This window comes from Gobio gobio, assembly GCF_949357685.1.
Source record: "Gobio gobio genome assembly, chromosome: 14".
In the NCBI taxonomy this organism is placed as follows: domain Eukaryota; kingdom Metazoa; phylum Chordata; class Actinopteri; order Cypriniformes; family Gobionidae; genus Gobio; species Gobio gobio.
The window spans coordinates 3,414,514-3,438,151 of NC_137107.1; the positions used below are offsets into that span (position 1 = coordinate 3,414,514).

At 37.3% G+C, this 23,638-nt stretch overlaps 1 protein-coding gene across 18 annotated transcripts in view; it reads left to right on the forward strand.

Moving 5' to 3' along the window:
- The window catches only part of rapgef6 (Rap guanine nucleotide exchange factor (GEF) 6), a 221,757-nt gene that overhangs the window by 84,868 nt on the left and 113,251 nt on the right, over window positions 1-23,638 (forward strand). For all 18 annotated transcript variants that reach the window (XM_079834252.1, XM_079834254.1, XM_079834255.1 and 15 more), the window contains one exon: window positions 22,367-22,495. In XM_079834252.1, the coding sequence (XP_079690378.1) occupies window positions 22,367-22,495 (129 nt within the window). The remainder of the gene's footprint in view (window positions 1-22,366; window positions 22,496-23,638) is intronic.

Genomic DNA, 23,638 nt, shown 5'->3' on the forward strand with positions numbered 1-23,638 from the left:
ATCGTCTTCTGTGTTGCACAGATCAGCTGACTGACCGTCTCCTGTTACTTTCTTACGTTCTCCTGTCTTTCTCATATCAATCCCTCCAGTTTTTGCCATTCCACAATGCAAAAAATCAACAAAATGCCACCATTTTGTTGCAATCCTACAAAATTCGGCATTAAAATTATCACAAAAAAGGCAGTACTTGATGATGTTAGTGTGTTAAAGAAGTGTGCGTGATTGAGAACACAACCTGTTTGATGTTAAAAAGAGTTAAGAGCAATAACTCAATGCTGTACTATAGCGCTGATTAACACACACTCCACGCCAACTATCACACACACACACACTTGAATGGTCAAATCCAGTCTTGGCGAGCATTCATGTAAACACAGTTGTTATTGTCTTAAGTGAGCATAAACAGTTGAGAAACCGTGTGTGTATCAGGGTATTAGATCCGTGCATTCGCTCTTAAAGTGACAGTAGCCTAATATTCCTGCTGCTGTCTGTCATTAATGCTAATCCAACAACAAAAGACAAAGAGAAACTCACTCTCTGCTCTCAACGCTCTACACTGCGAGTAAATCTTCACTCTGGATGACTAAATAATATCTATCATCAGCCGTTGGCTAGTAAATGCTTAGATTTTATTCGCCAGTGTGTGTGTTAGAGGCTAAGAATAAGTTTAGCATAAATAAACTTTCACTCGGTGAACACTTCGCTCTTGGTCAAGCGATCTGTCTATTTCAGTTCAGCTCAACGGAGTTCGTTTGGAATTATTCAGCTTTTAAGAGCAAGCAGAAGATATGCGGTTTCTCCGGTAGTGGGCGGAGCTAATGTGCAAAAATCAGTTTGAGCGAACGCTGACATCGTGATTAATATTCATGAACCAGCAGCTCATCAATCCTTCTATTGTTATTAGTAGTAGTGTTATTATCTTATTAATAATTAACTATTAGCTATTACTATTATAATTTTTTACAGAAACACTGAATGGCCAACTATATCTTAAGCACCACCACCAGTTCAGTTAATATATCAAATATGCATTCATACCACTGATCTTTAAAGAGAACATATACACACACACACATATACATATACATATGTATATATGTATATTAGGGCTGTCAAAAGATTAATCGCATCCAAAATAAAATTTTGTGTTTACATAATATATGTGTGTGTACTCTGTTAATTATTATTTATATATAAACACACACACATTCATGTATATATTTAAGAAATATTTGCATGTGTATACTGTATATACATTTATATAATCTATAATATATATAAATATAAATGTTTTATATATAAAAATAATATTTTTTTCTTAAATATATACATGCTTGTGTGTATTATTATATAAATAATAATTAACAGAGTACACATACATATATTATGTAAACACAAGCTTTTATTTTGGATGCGATTAATCGCGATTAATCTTTTGACAGCCCTAATATATCACGATATATAAACATTTGTTTACATAATATATATGTGTGTGTACTGTGTATAATTATTATGTGTGTGTAAATACATAATAATGTATAAATATGAAATATTTGCATATATATACTGTATATATTTATATAATTTATATTATATATAAATATTTTATATATAAATATTTAAAAAAGAATCTTAAATATTTACATGCATGTGTGCGTATTTACACACACATATATTATGTAAACACAAACATGATTTAATCGATTTGACAACACTAATATGAATAAAATAGTATATCAGTCTAAACTAAAAAATGTATTAGCCAATGGCGATTATGTTGTGCGTAGAGGGTTGAATTATTAATTTTCATAGCTTTAATAAGGAGCAGAATATTTAGTTCATCAAATAAAGACTATGGGGTGTTTTTTTTTTATAATAATTTTGTGTTTTGTGCCTGAATACTAAACCTACGTGAAAAACTCTTTATTTTATTTGCATCTTTAGCCCCATTCGCACAGGATTAGTATTATTTGTGGACCTCGTGTGATTTAGAAATTACCCCCCCATCTGAATTTTGCATGGCTTATCTCCCGATATGATGTCAAGATTTGTAAATGTTTTGTCGTTATATATATATATATCTGTATGAAAAATCATAAACCACAGTTCCTTACCGCGTGCTGCTGTGTGTTATGAGGCTTGTTGCGATAGTCGCTGTTACACCGGTTACATCACTTTCCCTCCGTTGATTACATTTTTTATAGTAATAAAAATAATTTAGTTCAGATAGAGAACAGACGTTATAATTAAAAACTGAAGTGAGCACAGACCAGCAGCAGGAATCAGATTTCATTCATCACGAGAGTGAGGAGCTGACAATATGACGACGGAAGATTTGGTATAAAGCTAAATGTGAACGCGCCCATTTTAAGTGAGCTTGTCATCGAGCTTGTTTTTGTGTTTTTCATTAAGAATAATATTGAACACACCTTTCAAGCAATTTGCTCCCAAATTGGCTCTAGTACTAACGTGAAAGTGTAATGTGCATTTATTACGAATGCAGCCTTCATTCTTCGCGAAATATGGATAAAAATGCGCACAGGAAACAAAAACCTTTCAAAAATTATCCAAATTTTGGCCAAATCACAGAGATGCCGATTCGCACAGGACTAATATTATAACAGGATCTCTGTGTTCGGCGAAATACGGTCTGTCATTAACAGGAGAATTTTTTCTTTACAAATTACAGACATGGCCGATTCGCACGGGATTAAGATCACAGAAAACCTCCGCAATTATTATGGTGCGTTCACACCGCGAATTACGCAATTTGCGCGAGTTATTTACATGTTAAGTCAATGCAAAGATGCAAATAGACATTCTGCGGTGCGATTCGCGTGAACTGAGCGTTTGACGCGTAATTCACGCGAAAGGCGTGAATCGCCTAAGTTGAAAAGTCTGAACTTTGGCGGATATTCGCGCCGCGTTAACCAATCAGGAGCTTGCTCTAGTAGTGACAACAATGAGGAGAAAATCATATGGTTTATATGAATCATATATTAATATCTGGTTCAGACAAGTGTGCATATGATTATCACTGTGATAACATGAAATGACATGAAACACAACCCTCTTTTTGTTAAATGTAAGTTTATGTATGATCAATAGAGCTGGGCAAAAAAAAATCGATTTTTCGATTAATCGTTTTTTAAAATGTGGTCGATTCAAAATCGATTCTCAAGGCCAAGAATCGTTTTTTTCCCCCCGGGGGTTTCCAGTCGATCCTGCCCGGTATGGAATATATATGTTTGTCGTTAAGATAAAATCAAATGACAATCGCATCTAAGGAAGGCATGCAAATAACAGAGATAGTGACGAAATATAAAGCCTCATCCGGGGCACGAATCAAAGCTCAGACGCCCCTGGAGGAAAAAGCCTCCATAAAAACGGACAGAGTCTGAATGACGGTCGGCTAAATCACAAGAAAAGCTTCTCCTGAAAATTGCTGAAAATCATCCAATATCCTTTTTATGTTTTAGAATAAGTGTATCAAAATATCCATAAAAACAACATTGTATTGTATTTAACGTAATTGTATGCTTTTGAAATATAGAGATGGGTTCGGTTTTAATGTACCCAAGTGTACCTAAAATAAAAAGAGTTTAATATACAGGTTTGTGGCTCTTAATTTCTTTTTAATTGCCCACTTGTAAACTCATGTTCACTGTTCTTTTTTTATAAATATAGAAGGCATTGAGTTGAATCGAAATTGAATCGAGAATCGAGAATCGAATCAGAACATCTGAATCGATACCCAGCCCTAATGATCAGTAATACAAAAGTATAAGTAAAAGGTATAAGAATTTACACATGAAATAAAGCAAACAATTCAGTCGAACATTCAAAGTCAGTGCTAGTCGGGTACAACGGTAAAGTTAAATAGCCTAAAAATAAAAAAAGGAATGAAACTTCACTTTGCCCTCAGCCTAAACGATTTATTTGCGTCCGGTGTGAACGCTACATTACCAGAGGTCGCGAATGTGCGAATAGGGCTTTTATCACATTGTTTGTAATTTGCTTCCTTGTTCCTTATTTTTAATAATAAAAAAACAACAATTCTGCTTAAGTTTAAAAATGTAAAAGTCTGCATATTTTTCTTTCTGTCATGTATGGCTGTTGAATATCTAGCGTCATAATATGGTAAATGTGGTTTCCTTAAAAAAAATAATGCAAATTTTCCACATAATTCTGGAAATTTTAACCACAGAATCAGGTTTTTTTTTTATCACAAACCCCCCTGTGAAGTCCTGGCCCCGTGAATGAGTCTCTGGAGATTTACTCCACTGAGGATGTGCAGTCATAAGGGTTTGAGCATGAGCTGGGATCAGTTTAATGCTCATATCACATGATGCATATCACTCTATATGTCTTGATTCCTTAGAGATCACGACCGGCTCATTTTGCAGTCCTCACTGTGCTCACGACATGCTGTGATATGTCCGAGCTGGAAAATCTCCATCATTCATAATTCAGGAGCCGATAATTGGCCTGTCTCGGCTCTACTCTCCGGCTCCATTAATGTCCCGGGGTCTGGCCATCTTTGAACTTGGCAGCCGACCGCCTGGCAGCGCTATTAAAGGCTCTCTGAAAGCCTCCAGCAGTTATTCCCCCTTTACTGTCCATGGACAAGTGTCAGTGTTTGGGTTCTCGGATGTCAGGAGCTTGCTCTCTTGCGTCCTGTTGGACGGTCCCTACTTTATGGCCATTAATGCTTCCATGAAGAACCTTTAACACCAGAACCGCCACGGGGGGGAAATTTACCCATGGCTGTTTTTCAAATGTACTTAAAAGAGTTTCAATAAAATGTCCAAGTCTCCCAGTCACTGATTTTTACTAAAACTGTGTTATTTACAATCCCCTGTTGTTAAAAATCGCTTAAAAACGGGGCATTTATATCTATAAGCGCCAGCGGGTCAAATTTACCCCTATATAAATCCTCTATTTTCACGCTGTGTTTGAGCAACGCGTCCGCTTGATGTTTTAGCCTATTTATAAATGTTCAAACTTTGGATTAATTATACATTTTGTTTAGCTATTTTTTATCGTGTAATTGTTCGCTACTGTGTAGCTATTTATTCGAGTCTTCCCGTTTCCTGAAAAACATCCGATCTATAATGTGATGAACAAAACAATTTTCATGATTACAGCAATATTGGTGTTGTTCTCTTATTCAAATTATAAATGATATAACTAGGCTATACAAATTCATAATTAATGTGCACTTAGATTTATCGTTGGATTATTATAATCGCTCTTCTTTGTCTATTTATGGTATTTTAGTCATTTAAATAACATGGGTTATCTTAATATGAGATTAATGACATTTTATTATAATATTACACCACCCAAATATGTGTTTCTTTCCCTCTAATTCTCGTCGTCGTTGCAGGTTTAGCCTATATTCACCAAAAAGTGATTAGTGTATCTGCTTAAAATAGCATAAAACAACCGGACAAAAACACAGTTGATGACTAAACATAATCATTTCATGACTCGATACATTACTTTGTGAAGACCGTGGCATAATACAGTGATATATCACGTTTTTAGCCGTTTTAAAACTGTAAGCATCTGTATGGGTCACTTTTACCCGCTGGCGGTTTTAGTGTTAACATCCATGGAAACGTTCCATTGCATTATAGTGGAATAATTATTAATTATAGTATCTCAGTTTATTAAAATGTACAGTTTCTGCCAGTCTAGTGTTAATCTGGAGTATCTATAGAGTAGTGTTGATCCTTCATATCTCCCAAGAGTCTTTAGTTGATCATATCTGTGTCCCTGGAGCTCAACATCAGTCATAATCTCACATGTATATCTGTGGCAATAGCCAACAACACATTGAGTGGGTCAAAATTATCCATTTTTCTTTGATGCCAAAAATCATTAGGATATTAAGATCATGTTCCATGAAGATATTTAGTAAATGTTCATATCATAAATGTATTATTAGTAGTAATATGCATCGCTAAGGACTTCATTTGGACAACTTTTAAAGGAGATTTTCTCAATATTTAGATTATTTTGCACCCTCAGATTCTAGATTTTCACATCAAAACCATACATTAATGGAGAGATTATTCAGCTTTCAGATGATGTATAAATCTTATTATTAAAAAAGTTGACCCTCATGACTGGTTTTGTGGTCCAGGGTACAAGGTTATTATAGTTTTGCATTTTTAAATTAGTTTTTATTTTATTATCGTTTTCGATTTTGCAACAAATTTCAGTTTAGTTTTAGTTAGTTTTATAAATTATTTTGCTAGTTTTAGTTTAGTTTTTATTTTGTAAACACATTTCTATTTAGTTTTTATATATTTCGTTTCAGTTTTAGTTTTAGTAATTATAGTTTAGCAGAGTTACCAGTAGAGTTGGGGTAATTTTGAATGAACTCGGACTTGTCACGCACTCGGGTGAATTTGTACTCGACTTGACACGGACTTGGACATTTTGGACTCGGAAAATATCCCGAGTGCAGTCGAGTCCGCGTCATGTGTAACAACAAAACCGGCATAAAACTAAGATAAGAAATGAATGAACGCCTCCCCGCCTGTGATTTTACTACACCGGCAGGCAGCAGTAGCATCATCTTATGCTTGCAGACAATACACACATCACACGGATCGCAATGCGTGGCTAGGACAATGTCTTCAAAGTCAGCAATAATTTGTTTTGCTTTTGAAAATCATAAAGAATTTATTTGCAAGAAATCCAGTAAAAAGAAGCACTCTGCGGATTGCAAATCAAATGTGTCTGGCACGACTTTCTACCGACATGTTCAAAGAAAACCTAGAGAAATGTAAGTTGCTTATTATAACTTTTAATACCAACTTTAATCCAAATAACTTAGGGCTGGGTGATAGGACGATATATATCGGATTCTTGTGTGCATACTATGCAATTCTTAATATAATATTGAACCGTTCGGTATTCACGGTTGGGAATTGCGTTTTATTTGTATTTTTTTCGCTTTTGCATTTAATTAATCATTTTTTATTTTTCTCTGTTTGAAATATTTCTCTCAGTTTATTTTGGCTCTGTTTGAGTGTGCCTGTGAGTCTACGCGCTGATATAAGCAAATATCCAATCATATGCACTAAAGTTAGGGGGTGTTTAGCCACGCTTGCAATGCTGGTGTCAGAGAGTTATACTCACGGAACACTATAGTTATTCACAATCACGATTTGCATGCGTTTTAAAGCCTTGCTGGTTAAACGTTTAATTCGCGCGCTCATGCACTGTTAACATGCGCTGAGCGCGCGCACTAAAAGCCTGTTAAACACACGTGATTACTGGACTAAGTAGTCTTACTGCACTAATACTGTCAAATACACACAAGGACAAGGTTAACATAAACACAGTCAGTTATGTCTAAAGTGAAAGTAAAATCGGCGTGTGTCTGTATATTAGATGTGTAGAGGTCTTAAATTGACAGCAGTGCTGTCGCTTGTCCTTAAAGGGACAGTTCACCTCTAAAATTATGTAATTATTTACTCACTCTAATTTTGTTCCAAACCTGTATTCATTTCTTCTGTTGAACACAAACAGTTGAATGGTAGCCATTGACATCCATATTATTATTTCCTACAATGGGACCAACTGGTTGGTTTCCGACATTCTCCAAAATATATTTTATGTCCAACAGAAGAAAGAACTTTATTCAGGTGTAAAACAACTTGAGCGTGAGTAATCGATGACAGAATTTTCATTTTTGAGTGAACTATCCCTTTAATGTTAGTTGGGTCTTTAAGATATTTGGTAAATGTTCATATCATAAATGTATTATTAGTACTAATATGCATGGCTAAGGACTTCATTTGGACAACTTTTAAAGGAGATTTTCTCAATATTTGGAAATCAAATTCCAGATTTTCAAAATCTGGCAAATATTGTCCTAACAAACCATAGATTAATGGACAGATTATTCAGATTTCAGACCCTTATGACTGGTTTTGTGGTCCAGGGTCACATTTATAAAAGACACTTGCACACACACTTCTTAAGTGACATTGTTGATTTCTGTCATTCTGGTTTTAGTTTTACGTGGCCGTAATAACCCTGATGCAAAGTGATATTTTCAGTTCTGAGTGACTGTAGAGTATGCAAATCCCTCTTACATGACTGCATTTCCCGCAGTTTAGCCTCTATTACAGGCCTAGAGCTGTTGCTGACTCCATCAGGACCGCACCAGTTCTGGACATTCATCAACCCAGAGGCTCTGACCTTTGTTTTTGTTGTGTTTTGCCGATGGTCCCGCTTTCACTCATAGATTTCCTTTCAGTCAGCAGAACCGGCGAGTAACAGGAACTGAAGGTAAGCTCAAAGTGCAGGCAGCGTTTGCCTTGACTCATAATTTAACGATGGAAAGGAACGTGTTGAGGCTAATGCTGAGTGTATTGATCCTGATCGCCTAACCTTCCTGTCCACATGACACCCTAAACCTCCCAGGATAGAGCGGCTAAAAGCTCTCAGCATCTGTTTGGGGAATATTCAGACCACTGAATGATGGAGCACAACTCGCTCCTTTGTTTTCTTTCCCCAATTCCTTCATCATTACTCCACAACTTCACACGTGATGACAGACGAGGCATTATTATGCTGCCGTTCACTGTGGTTTTCCATGTTTTCTCGATGGAGCACAGGATAGAAAGCCTCCCTAGTGGACACACACTCCAGCGTGTGCTTTGTGAGGTCAGGATGCATCTGTGGTTCACATCCTGATTCACTAGCATTCGGTCTGTATGGCAGGTCGGATCAGCCAGTTAACCCTCTGTTACCCTCGGTTCTTCATTTATGGGTCACACTCTGGACTTTCGGGTCAAAAATGACCCCCATAGGGACCCCCCCAAACATCAAGAGTATAAAACAGACTCACACACTTATACACACAAAAACACAAATTAACGCGTGTCACTCCAAAAGCTAATTTTGGGAAAAGTGTGTGTGTCTGTTTTGCACTCTTGATGTTTTAGAGATCTTCACTGTTGAGTCCTTTTTTCTGGATTCTGGCTGATTTGTAAATTGTATGCACAAAAAAACTCTGTATTTTCATATTTTTGCCAATTTCCGATTCATTCCCTATGGGGGTCATTTTTGACCCGAAGGTCCTGAGTAGGGTTGGGTATCGTTTGGGTTTTTTTCGATTCCGGTGCCAAACCGATACTTTTAAAACGGTTCCGGTGCCTAAACGGTTCCTGAACCGATACTTAAAAATAAACTTAAAAAAAGGCCACAAAACGAGGTGGATGACATTAAATGGCTTTTTATTTTATTTTTTATTTATTTAAATTGAACCATTTATTAAAAGTTTAATGTATACTTAAATGTATGCATATAAATAAATACAAAACACAATTTACTTATTTACAAATTATAATTGACTTATTTACAAATTCACAGTAAAACCTAAGCCACCTAACCCAACTACAACAAGCCTAATATAACTCTAAATAACAGTTACAGTTATAACAGCAGTCGTCTGTATTCTTGCTCCGCTACTAACCAGCTTCAGCTTCAGCTTTATTTTGAAATATGATCATATTCTCTGGCTAAATATTTTTGAACGCATCGCCTTAATGTTTCCATGGCGACGCGTCATGTTTCTCACATGACACACAGCATCCGCAATAGCCCTGACAGCTCAGCTGTATCGGGTTTATTTCGCTTTTTCTTTTTATTCAAAATATTCACAAACTTCTTAACTGTGTCACGAACTATCTGATGTTCAAATGTGCGAGTGAATGTGTGTTAGTTGATCTATAAAGCGCAATGGGCGGCGCCATGTTAGTTTGCGCCTCAGAATCGGATCTGTCGGATTTACAACACTTGAGTTCATTCTCGTCTCACGAAATACATGAAAGTAAGTGACCAGTGAACTGGAAGAAGAATAGAGTAAACTATATAGTTACTGTATAATGTGCATGTATCTGATGTGAATAAAACATGTAATGTTAGTCAAATTATAACCGTCTGAAAGGATTGTCATTGCCGCTTCCATAGACATCAGTGTGTGTTTTTTGCTAGTACTTATGAGCATTTAAATGTCTGAAACCTGAAATAAACATGATGTGGTTGAAAACACTGAATAGTTGTCATGAGATGTGGTTGAAAACACTGAATAGTTGTCATGAGATGTAGTTGAAAACACTGAATAGTTGTCATGAGATGTGGTTGAAAACACTGAATAGTTGTCATGAGATGTGGTTGAAAACACTGAATAGTTGTCATGAGATGTAGTTGAAAACACTGAATAGTTGTCATGAGATGTAGTTGAAAACACTGAATAGTTGTCATGAGATGTGGTTGAAAACACTGAATAGTTGTCATGAGATGTGGTTGAAAACACTGAATAGTTGTCATGAGATGTGGTTGAAAAAAATGAATAGTTGTCATGAGATGTGGTTGAAAACACTGAATAGTTGTCATGAGATGTGGTTGAAAACACTGAATAGTTGTCATGAGATGTGGTTGAAAACACTGAATAGTTGTCATGAGTTGTGGTTGAAAACACTGAATAGTTGTCATGAGATGTGGTTGAAAACACTGAATAGTTGTCATGAGTTGTGATGTGACGAGCGCTGAGCGTCTGTCTCTGGCTCAGCCAAAGCGCGAAAGCACGTTTGAATTTTGGCACCGAAATGAGGAACCGAAATCTGCGTTCTGATTTGGTCCGGTACATACCGGTTATATAAGTACCGGTGCCATATTGGCACCATGTTTCGGTACCCAACCCTAGTCCTGAGTGTGACTTTTTTTTTTTACGACCACTTAGACTTTTCAAATCCTGTCCCCAATTGTTTTGGGTGTTTATATACCAAGTAGCCTACCAATAAAGTCACGAAGCTTCGGACCATTCCGATGATTTTTTTTTTTATAAATCACATTTTTGACCCCAGAGGGTTAAAGGTCTGACATTGAGTGTCTCTTTGTAAGGAAGAGCTTGGGCTTTGCTCGTGGAGCCGGTGCCATACAACTGCTCAGTTTACAGCGGTCACATGGTGTAGGTTGGCCCCTTGTTTGACCCCCCCTCCCCTGACCAGCACTGCCTTAAATACTTAAAATACCATCTGTCTGTCTGAATTGTAATTGTATCGTGGCATGTTTTGAGGGAAATCTCATATTGTAAGAGAATAAATGTCGGACCATATCGTGACAAAACGTCCAATCTACACCCCTAAGGCCCTATCATTGAGCATTGTTGGAGCGTTGCTATTGTGAGGAACTGAAAACCACTGACCAACACACACCTGCTCTAAAGTCAATAGGGCAGTATTTGTGTGTTATTTTAAGAGTGTGTTAGTGATATGAGCCTATAGGAGGAGCACAACACACACACACTCTGATTATTACACACACAGGGACGCGCAGCACACACACTAGGGCTGTGCGATATTCAAGAGATATGCGATATCGTTGTTAAATAATGCGATATGCAATACGATATTGCTTTAAGTGTGTAAAATCTATGTCTTTCCCCAACTGATATCTTTCACTTAAAGCATTACTGTGTTTATATGAATACTCATCAAGACATAACTGTGTGTGTATTTGACAGTTCGAGTGTGCAACAAGACACCAAAAAAAAGAGATGAGACTCTGATTGGTTTATTGCTCGTTACGCCCAAAACATACCCATGACACATATATCGAAATTATCGAAATATCGCAAATGTACATATCGCAATATGTAGATCGCAAGGGTACGCAAAATCTGAATGATTTTAATAGGCTACTTCAACATTGTGAAAAGTGTACGTTTTAGGTCGACGCATATAGCAGAGAATAGACTGAGCACACGACTGATACTCATGTGACTTGCTTGACGTTAAAGCTACACTATGTAACTTTTCCGTCCACTAGAGGTCGCCTGTTCAAAACAAAGGCGCAGTTTGATGACGCCACGTTTGAGCGCAGAATCTCGGGACATGTGGTCTTCACCTCAGCCGGTGAGAAACAGTCAGGATAGGACTCGGGCAGAAATCATGTTCATGGATGTGATTATTAACATTACTGTAGTGAAGCAGAGCAGGAGCGAGTGTTGTGGAGCTGAGCAAGGCCGCAGGAGCGATTGAAGAGCGGGACTGTTATTATGGCATAGTCGCCGGCGGGACTTTTATTATAACACGGTTGCCGGCGCCACTTCCTCTTCTCCAGTGCTGAGTGTGAGGTAACGCAGCTCTGTTTATCGTATTAGATATATCTGAGAGTGTTGAAAAGGAAGTTATGACGTTCGCTCAGCGGCTGCTATGACACTTGTTCACACTGCAGTGAGAGTAAAGCGTTTCACTGAATAAAACCGGAGACCGAGGGTGACGCAGATATGACGCAATCGACAGGCGACTCCCTCACACCCATAGCTCACACGTCCCGGCTCCTCGGTTAAAATAGCAATTTCTCACGGTTTACAAATAGTTTAAAACATTTGGGATATTCTAAGTACTCAACTGAACAAAATATATAACACTGGCCTAGTGATTTCTGGATGTTTTACTGCAAAAATCCTACATAGTTCACCTTTAAAAAGAGTTATTAAACGCAATAACTTGCAAAAAAACAACTCCTTGCAGTCTCACGCTGTCTGACACACACACACACACCGAAACGTGCGGCTATAACGGCTAATATAATGTATATAACGGCTAATGTAATGAATATAACGGCTAATATAATGAATATAACGGCTAATATAATGAACATAGCGGCTAATATAATGAATATAACGGCTAATATAATGAATATAACGGCTAATATAATGAATATAACGGCTAATATAATGAACATAACGGCTAATATAATGAATATAACGGCTAATATAATGAATATAACGGCTAATATAATGAATATAACGGCTAATATAATGAACATAGCGGCTAATATAATGAATATATCGGCTAATATAATGTATATAACGGCTAATATAATGAATATAACGGCTAACATAATGAATATAACGGCTAATATAATGAACATAGCGGCTAATATAATGAATATAACGGCTAATATAATGAATATAACGGCTAATATAATGAATATAACGGCTAATATAATGAATATAACGGCTAATATAATGAACATAACGGCTAATATAATGAATATAACGGCTAATATAATGAATATAACGGCTAATATAATGAATATAACGGCTAATATAATGAACATAGCGGCTAATATAATGTATATAACGGCTAATGTAATGAATATAACGGCTAATATAATGAATATATCGGCTAATATAATGAATATAACGGCTAATGTAATGAATATAACGGCTAATATAATGAATATATCGGCTAATATAATGTATATAACGGCTAATGTAATGAATATAACGGCTAATATAATGAATATAACGGCTAATATAATGAACATAGCGGCTAATATAATGTATATAACGGCTAATGTAATGAATATAACGGCTAATATAATGAATATAACGGCTAATATAATGAACATAGCGGCTAATATAATGTATATAACGGCTAATGTAATGAATATAACGGCTAATATAATGAATATATCGGCTAATATAATGTATATAACGGCTAATATAATGTATATAACGGCTAATGTAATGAATATAACGGCTAATATAATGAATATATCGGCTAATATAATGTATATATCGGCTAATATAATGTATATAACGGCTAATGTAATGAATATAACGGCTAATATAATGAATATAACGGCTAATATAATGAACATAGCGGCTAATATAATGAATATAACGGCTAATATAATGAATATAACGGCTAATATAATGAATATAACGGCTAATATAATGAACATAACGGCTAATATAATGAATATAACGGCTAATATAATGAATATAACGGCTAATATAATGAATATAACGGCTAATATAATGAATATAACGGCTAATATAATGAACATAGCGGTTAATATAATGAATATAACGGCTAATATAATGAATAATATAATGAATATAACGGCTAATATAATGAACATAACGGCTAATATAATGAATATAACGGCTAATATAATGAACATAACGGCTAACATAATGAATATAACGGCTAATATAATGAATATAACGGCTAATATAATGAATATAACGGCTAATATAATGAACATAACGGCTAACATAATGAATATAACGGCTAATATAATGAATATAACGGCTAATGTAATGAATATAACGGCTAATATAATGAACATAACGGCTAATATAATGAACATAACGGCTAATATAATGAATATAACGGCTAATATAATGACCATAACGGCTAATATAATGAACATAACGGCTAATATAATGAACATAACGGCTAATATAATGAATATAACGGCTAATATAATGAATATAACGGCTAATATAATGAATATAATGAATATAACGGCTAATATAATGAATATAACGGCTAATATAATGAATATAACGGCTAATGTAATGAATATAACGGCTAATATAATGAACATAACGGCTAATATAATGAATATAACGGCTAATATAATGAACATAACGGCTAATATAATGAATATAACGGCTAATATAATGAATATAACGGCTAATATAATGAACATAACGGCTAATATAATGAATATATCGGCTAATATAATGAATATAACGGCTAATATAATGAATATAACGGCTAATATAATGAATATAACGGCTAATATAATGAATATAACGGCTAATATAATGAACATAACGGCTAATATAATGAATATAACGGCTAATATAATGAACATAACGGCTAATATAATGAATATAACGGCTAATATAATGAATATAACGGCTAATATAATGAATATAACGGCTAATATAATGAATATAACGGCTAATATAATGAATATAATGAATATAACGGCTAATATAGGTCATATATTCAGTGAGAGTTGATTTCTCTAGTGAACTCACAGCTGTGGACACTGAAGGACTCCTGAGGTCATGTGATGTTCTCCAGCTGTTTTATTGACGTCTTTCCGCCGTTGAGACACTGAGCGATTACACCACATATGATGCGTTTCATAAGATAAGAACATAAGATAGCAGTTTCACAGACAGGGCTTGGACTAAGCCAGAATTAATCCTTAATTCAATCAGGACATTTAAGTAGCTTTTAAAAACGTGCCTTAAAAAAATAAATAAATCAATGACAAAACAAATGGCACTGAAATTTACAGTATTTGATGATATCTCACAGTGCAAGTTGCTTTAAGTTAAAACAGCTCAAATATGCATTTTAGTCTGGACTAGCTTAACTGCGGGAGCGAGAAGAATTCATCTGTACTTAATTTATACAATGAAACATTTGATTTATTCAATTTCTGTACCTGAAAACCTTTAAGCACTCTTCATTTCATTTGTATTTTTATTTCATTGTATTTATTTGTGCTTCTGCTTTGTTTATTTGTTCTTGATAACTTCTCTGTTTTTGTAAATTCAATTCAAGGTTGAGAAATCAAGCTTCCTTGTGCTGTGTGTAAACTCATGCGCAACAAAATTACCCCAGTGTAAACTCACACATATATAGTGTGAGCAAATATTTAGATGAGATAAATGTAATTTTAAAAAATAAATAAAAATTCCCCCCCATCTCCCCCTTCAAAAAATAAAAAAAATCCCCCCATAAGAGTCACCTAAGGGTGGGAATCCCCCACCTTTCCAATTTTTCAAAATGAAATTCAGGCCCTGCCCGGACTCTTTTCAGAAGTGATAGTGTCTCATTCTCATCACATTCTCACTGGTGTTTTCGGAAGCCAAACTATTGCATTTTAACCATATTTATTTTGATGGAAAGAGACGATTAAGTGTCTTTAACAACAACAAAGCTTCTCATTACAAATCTAGTGAAAGGCTGTAATCTGTCCACATAACAGCACATAATGGAAATGATGTTTACTGGTGACCATTGTGTGTCCGAAAGCACATTAAACAGCACATCCAGAGATGAGTTCACTGCCTTTACTGTGAATTGAGCCACTCTGAGACGCTGAAAACACAGGTGGATCACCAGCTGCTCGCGTGGAAATGAACACAGGGCTGCGCTTCGCTCTGAAACACAACACAACACAGATTATATAACTATTTAATTTAATTGAACCCTCGCTAAGTTATATTATAATTTAGATTTTAGTTCAATTGTGAGATGCTTCACCAAAGCAATGGCGTGAAACAACATCAGAGATGTCTTATGTTACTCTGAGAAATGTTCAGTTCATTGTAAAACTGGCGGGATAGATTCATGTACATGTTATCTGATTCAAGTTATGCACATTTCTGCTTCCAAACTCATGTCTATTTGTTAAGGCCGGGGTATTTTAAACCCTCATCCGTCCCTCACACTAACATCCTTCCCTCGCCGGTCCCTAAAATTTAACTTTTTTGGTTTTTCGTCCAGAAAGCTTATTTCATTTTGATAGTTTTTATGCAGTTTTTTGTTATTTTCTATTTTATTTACCTTTAAATTACTAGATTTTATCAATAAACAATAATTTAAGCACATTCTTTCAACTTCAATAACTTCAATTTAATGCATAACCCTTTTATTTCAGCTCAAAATATCTCACATTGGGTGTCTTTGTCGACCAGGGTTGCCAGGTTTCACAACAAAACCCGCCCTATTGCTACTCAAAGCAAGCCCAAAACAAGCCCAATCACGTTCGGGCGTTAAACATGTGGTTTTTTGGTCAGGGTTCCCTGCTAAAACTCACATTCCCGGGGCGAAATATCACATAATTGGGGCCGCTTCAACCCGCGGACATGAAAACAGACCACGGAAACAGTGTTAAAGTAGCCCGATTCTGTGGGAAAACCACGGTTTTGGCAACACCGTTGTATAAAAATAAATAAATAAATAAATAAAAATAAAATATATATATATAATATTATATTTCATGACTCTTATTGCTCTATATGTAGCGGATGAGCTACTCCACTGGGTCCTAAAGTCAGTTTCTCTTCAGGATAGACATTATACCATTGTTTTCTAGTAAAGTTTCAGCATTTTTAGATAAATTTTGAGCATGTTTAGGTTTTTTTATGTGTACTGAAGCATTCCATTCATTCAAATGGGGGTCAAATTGACCCGTGATGGAAGGATGTGTTACTTTTTTAGATTTCAATCACAAAACACCTCGAATCCAGTCAATTTTTTTATGTGTGTATTAAAGTGTGGTTCCTAGGGTCTTGAACCACTCCCACAACACATTTTAAAAGGGAAGGATGAGGGTCATTAAAACACTAATTATGACTGACAACTACGAAGTCCAATCAACATAAGCTACACGAGTAATGCATGAGCGATCACATGGCAGCTCTTAGCCATTGTTTTGCATTGTTTTGATGTTCCTCCACATCAGTGGACCGTGAGCATGTAAACATCTGTCGTCCTCTTGAACCGATGCTCATTTTAAATGTTGTTGTGTCTAGACGTGAGGGTGGTGGGACGCATGAATAATTCAGAGGAGTTCCCACAAGGACAAAGTTATGTCTCATAAACCTCCTTCTTAAATATCCGCAGTGTGAGTCGATTACAGCGAGGCTCATCTGAATGCAGTGTGTCCTCGCTCACACACATGCGTCATTGGTGTGTGTGAATCGTGGCGTCTGGCTGATGTGGGGCAGGAGGCAGCGTGCATTCATATTTAATCTCGGGCATCATTAATAGAGACCCTGGGCCCGGCGCTGTGTGAGAGAGCACAGTACGACTGAAGCAATTAGCAACACCTCTCGTTAGCAGTGATGGATGCCCTTTACTCAGCCATCCAGCTCATTCATCGGATGAAAGACCCCATCAACACATCCTCATCCTCTGTTCAACTCTTTCACTTTTGCATACAAAATGTTCGAATCATTGCCCCACCATTCTAATCCACTTAAGTTAAACATAGATAATCCTTTAAGTGAAACATATATACAGGTACAAGTGAAACGCATTAAACAACACACACGTCTGACAGCAAGGCAGGCCACAAATAGTTTAATTATTTAGTTTGAAGTGCTTCATATAAAGCACGTCTTCATATTAAGACAACGTTCATCGTACACTTAAACTGGTTAAAACAGGGCTGTATTTGTTTGTCACTAAACCCAACGAGCAAAAGGAACAGACTGGCTGTGTCACACTTTCATTTGAGATCGATAAACTCCAGCTTACACTACATGTGTGTTGTGTTTTCTGATCATCGGTGCTTTTCAGATTGAGAAGATTAAATAAAATACTGGGCTGAAAATGTATTGTTTTAAGAGAAAGGGTCTGATTGGGGGATTTAAACTCTTGACATGAAAGCTCATAGAGGCTTGTTAAAAACGCTCTGTAATGATAATATGTGCCCCTGGAGATCAACAACAGTCATAATCTCACGGATATATCTGTGGCAATAGCCAACAACACATCGAGTGGGTCAAAATGATCCATTTTTCTTTCATGCCAAAAATCATTAGGATATTAAGATCATGTTCCATGAAAATATTTAGTAAATTTCCTACCGTAAATATATCATAAATGTATTAGTAGTAATATGCATTGCTAAGGACTTCATTTGGACAACTTTAAAGGAGATTTTCTCAATATTTAGATTTTTTTGCACCCTCAGATTCCAGATTTACAAATATCGGCCAAATATTGTCCTAACTAACCATAGACTGGGTAAACCCAGCCCGATCTGCCTGTGGTTTTATTTCACCCTCTAGCTCAGGCTGGAAACCTGAACATTAATTTCTACTGCTTCTGTTACAAACCTGCGGGGACCAATCACAAACTCAAATAACTCTGTCGTTTTTTATCATTCAGGCAAGTGTTATACATAATTTTAATGATGACGAGAGAGAAGCGACGGCAAGCAGCTTTTCACTTTCATGTTTTTTGTCGCTCGATGCCATTGGTGCTTCTGAAAACCGCTGATCAATGTTACAAACCAACACGTTGGTTAACACGTTTCCTGCCTGGAGTTTTTGCGTCGCTCTGCAAAGTACGTCACCTGGATCGTTGGTCTGATTGGTTGAAGGACTATCCAATTGCGTAGTCATTTGAACGATGCTCGTTGATCACGCCTCTTGTGGTCTGATTGGTTGAAGGACTATCCAATTGCGTAGTCATTTGAACGATGCTCGTTGATCACGCCTCTTGTGGTCTGATTGGTTGAAGGACTATCCGATTGCGTAGAGTCATTTGAGCTATGCCCGTTGATCACGCCTCTTGTGGTCTGATTGGTTGAAGGACTATCCAATTGCGTAGAGTCATTTGAGCTATGCCCGTTGATCGCGCCTCTTGTGGTCTGATTGGTTGAAGGAATATCCGATTGCGTAGAGTCATTTGAACTTTGCCCGTTGATCACACCTCTTGTGGTCTGATTGGTTAAAGGACTATCCAATTGCGTAGAGTCATTTGAACGATGCCCGTTGATCACGCCTCTTGTGGTCTGATTGGTTGAAGGACTATCCAATTGCGTAGTCATTTGAACGATGCTCGTTGATCACGCCTCTTGTGGTCTGATTGGTTGAAGGACTATCCGATTGCGTAGAGTCATTTGAGCTATGCCCGTTGATCGCGCCTCTTGTGGTCTGATTGGTTGAAGGAATATCCGATTGCGTAGAGTCATTTGAACTTTGCCCGTTGATCGCACCTCTTGTGGTCTGATTGGTTAAAGGACTATCCAATTGCGTAGAGTCATTTGAACGATGCCTGTTGATCACGCCTCTTGTGGTCTGATTGGTTGAAGGACTATCCAATTGCGTAGAGTCATTTGAGCTATGCCCGTTGATCGCGCCTCTTGTGGTCTGATTGGTTGAAGGAATATCCGATTGCGTAGAGTCATTTGAACTTTGCCCGTTGATCACACCTCTTGTGGTCTGATTGGTTAAAGGACTATCCAATTGCGTAGAGTCATTTGAACGATGCCTGTTGATCACGCCTCTTGTGGTCTGATTGGTTGAAGGACTATCCGATTGCGTAGAGTCATTTGAACGATGCCCGTTGATCACGCCTCTTGTGGTCTGATTGGTTGAAGGACTATCCAATTGCGTTGAGTCATTTGAACAATGCCTGTTGATCACGCCTCTTGTGGTCTGATTGGTTGAAGGACTATCCAATTGCGTTGAGTCATTTGAACAATGCCTGTTGATCACGCCTCTTGTGGTCTGATTGGTTGAAGGACTATCCAATTGCGTAGAGTCATTTGAACAATGCCTGTTGATCACGCCTCTTGTGGTCTGATTGGTTGAAGGACTATCCGATTGCGTAGAGTCATTTGAACAATGCCTGTTGATCACGCCTCTTGTGGTCTGATTGGTTGAAGGACTATCCGATTGCGTAGAGTCATTTGACCTATGCCTGTTGATCACGCCTCTTGTGGTCTGATTGGTTGAAGGACTATCCGATTGCGTAGAGTCATTTGAACGATGCTCGTTGATCACGCCTCTTGTGGTCTGATTGGTTGAAGGACTATCCAATTGCGTAGAGTCATTTGAACAATGCCTGTTGATCACGCCTCTTGTGTTCTGATTGGTTGAAGGACTATCCGATTGCGTAGAGTCATTTGAACAATGCCTGTTGATCACGCCTCTTGTGTTCTGATTGGTTGAAGGACTATCCGATTGCGTAGAGTCATTTGAACAATGCCTGTTGATCACGCCTCTTGTGTTCTGATTGGTTGAAGGACTATCCGATTGCGTAGAGTCATTTGAACAATGCCTGTTGATCACGCCTCTTGTGTTCTGATTGGTTGAAGGACTATCCAATTGCGTTGAGTCATTTGAACAATGCCTGTTGATCACGCCTCTTGTGTTCTGATTGGTTGAAGGACTATCCGATTGCGTTGAGTCATTTGAACAATGCCTGTTGATCACGCCTCTTGTGTTCTGAGTGGTTGAAGGACTATCCAATTGCGTTGAGTCATTTGAACAATGCCTGTTGATCACGCCTCTTGTGTTCTGATTGGTTGAAGGACTATCCGATTGCGTAGAGTCATTTGAACAATGCCTGTTGATCACGCCTCTTGTGGTCTGATTGGTTGAAGGACTATCCGATTGCGTAGAGTCATTTGACCTATGCCTGTTGATCACGCCTCTTGTGGTCTGATTGGTTGAAGGACTATCCGATTGCGTAGTCATTTGAACAATGCCTGTTGATCACGCCTCTTGTGGTCTGATTGGTTGAAGGACTATCCAATTGCGTAGAGTCATTTGAACAATGCCTGTTGATCACGCCTCTTGTGGTCTGATTGGTTGAAGGACTATCCGATTGCGTAGAGTCATTTGACCTATGCCTGTTGATCACGCCTCTTGTGGTCTGATTGGTTGAAGGACTATCCAATTGCGTAGAGTCATTTGAACAATGCCTGTTGATCACGCCTCTTGTGGTCTGATTGGTTGAAGGACTATCCAATTGCGTAGAGTCATTTGAACAATGCCTGTTGATCACGCCTCTTGTGGTCTGATTGGTTGAAGGACTATCCGATTGCGTAGAGTCATTTGACCTATGCCTGTTGATCACGCCTCTTGTGGTCTGATTGGTTGAAGGACTATCCGATTGCGTAGTCATTTGAACAATGCCTGTTGATCACGCCTCTTGTGGTCTGATTGGTTGAAGGACTATCCGATTGCGTAGAGTCATTTGACCTATGCCTGTTGATCACGCCTCTTGTGGTCTGATTGGTTGAAGGACTATCCGATTGCGTAGAGTCATTTGAACAATGCCCGTTGATCACGCCTCTTGTGGTCTGATTGGTTGAAGGACTATCCAATTGCGTAGAGTCATTTGAACAATGCCTGTTGATCACGCCTCTTGTGGTCTGATTGGTTGAAGGACTATCCGATTGCGTAGAGTCATTTGAACAATGCCTGTTGATCACGCCTCTTGTGGTCTGATTGGTTGAAGGACTATCCGATTGTGTAGAGTAATTTGAACGATGCTCGTTGATCACGCCTCTTGTGCAGTTGAACATATGTAGGAGACTCCCCAGACCAATGTTCAATCTTAATGTTAACGAGTTAATCTTGGTCTGTTTTCAACATACTACGATTTGGGACGTACTAATTCTATTTTCAAGTACTATTTAGGACGGATAGTATGCAAATTGGGACGCAGCAAAAGTGTGGTTTAAGTGGAGGAAATTACATTCTGCATACACAACTATTGTACAGAGGAATTTACTTCTCAAAGGTTTTAGGAAGAGCAATTATTTTTAATGCATGTTTTAATATGAACAGTAAAGCTCTGTTGTGCATCACTTTGTTTGCCACGAAAATTTAGGGAACTGTTGAAAGCCATTCGTTCATTGTTGAGTGTGTTTGATGTTGGCGTGTTTTTCCTCACCGTCCTGCAGAGGCGGACAGGTCGCTCATGAGCTGCATTATAAATCATATCCTTAATATTTCTCACTTCCTGTCTTGTCTGGACAGCTTCCCGGTGACCTCAGCAAGATGCACCTGACGGACCACCCCCACCAGCAGATGCACATGCCGCCCAGCCAATCAGGATGCAGCATCGCCAGTGACTCGGGGAGCAGCAGCCTATCAGACATCTACCAGGTACAGCCTCTTCCTGATCCCAGTCCCAGTCCCAGTTTTTATTATTATTAGGGCTGTCAAAAGATTAATCACATCCAAAATAAAAGTTTGTGTTTACATAATATATGTGTGTGTACTCTGTTAATTATTATTTATATATAAATACACACACAAGCATGTATATATTTAAGAAAAAAATATTTTTATATATAAAACATTTATATTTATATATATTATAGATTATATAAATGTATATACATGCAAATATTTCTTAAATATATACATGAATGTGTGTGTGTTTATATATAAGTAATAATTAACAGAGTACAAACGCATATATTATGTAAACACAAACTTTTATTTTGGATGCGATTAATCGCGATTAATCTTTTGACAGCCCTAATTATTATTATTATTATTTTTTGATGTATTCTTGTTTGAACATCAACAGAAAGCCATTACAATGTTCATATCACATTCTTCACAACACATCAAAACAATTAATTAACCCTTAATCGTCCCTCAGGGTTTACGTTTGAGGCCCTTGGGCTCAGATAGACCCCAAACTTTTACAGAGCGATTGCATAAGGAAATATAATTTTTTTACATGGAAAACTATATATAATTTTTTTTATTTACTTCTCAACTATACATTTATGCTGTGTTTTTGTGGGTATTTGGTAGTTTTTTTACCTATTTACTGCACAAAGAGAGAGAGAGAGAGAGAGAGAGAGAGAGAGAGAGAGAGAGAGAGAGAGAGAGAGAGAGAGAGAGAGAGAGAGAGGAGAGAGAGAGAGAGAGAGAGAGAGAGAGAGAGAGAGAGAGAGAGAGAGAGAGAGAGAGAGAGGAGAGGGAGAGGGAGAGGGAGAGGGAGAGGGAGAGGGAGGGAGAGAGAGAGAGAGAGAGAGAGAGAGAGAGAGAGAGAGAGAGAGAGAGAGAGAGAGAGAGAGAGAGAGAGAGAGAGAGAGAGAGAGAGTGCAATGACCACATTATCCACTAGAGGTCCAGAGGGAAGTTATGCAGAAGTTAAGCTTTCATCTTTCTTTTATTTGCCCTTTTCCCTCTTTCTCATGATTGTTCATGTTGCATTTGTGCTCTAGTACTTGTCCTTCATTTATGTATGGAATTTTTTCAGATTTATGCCAGTTTTGTTGATTTTATTTG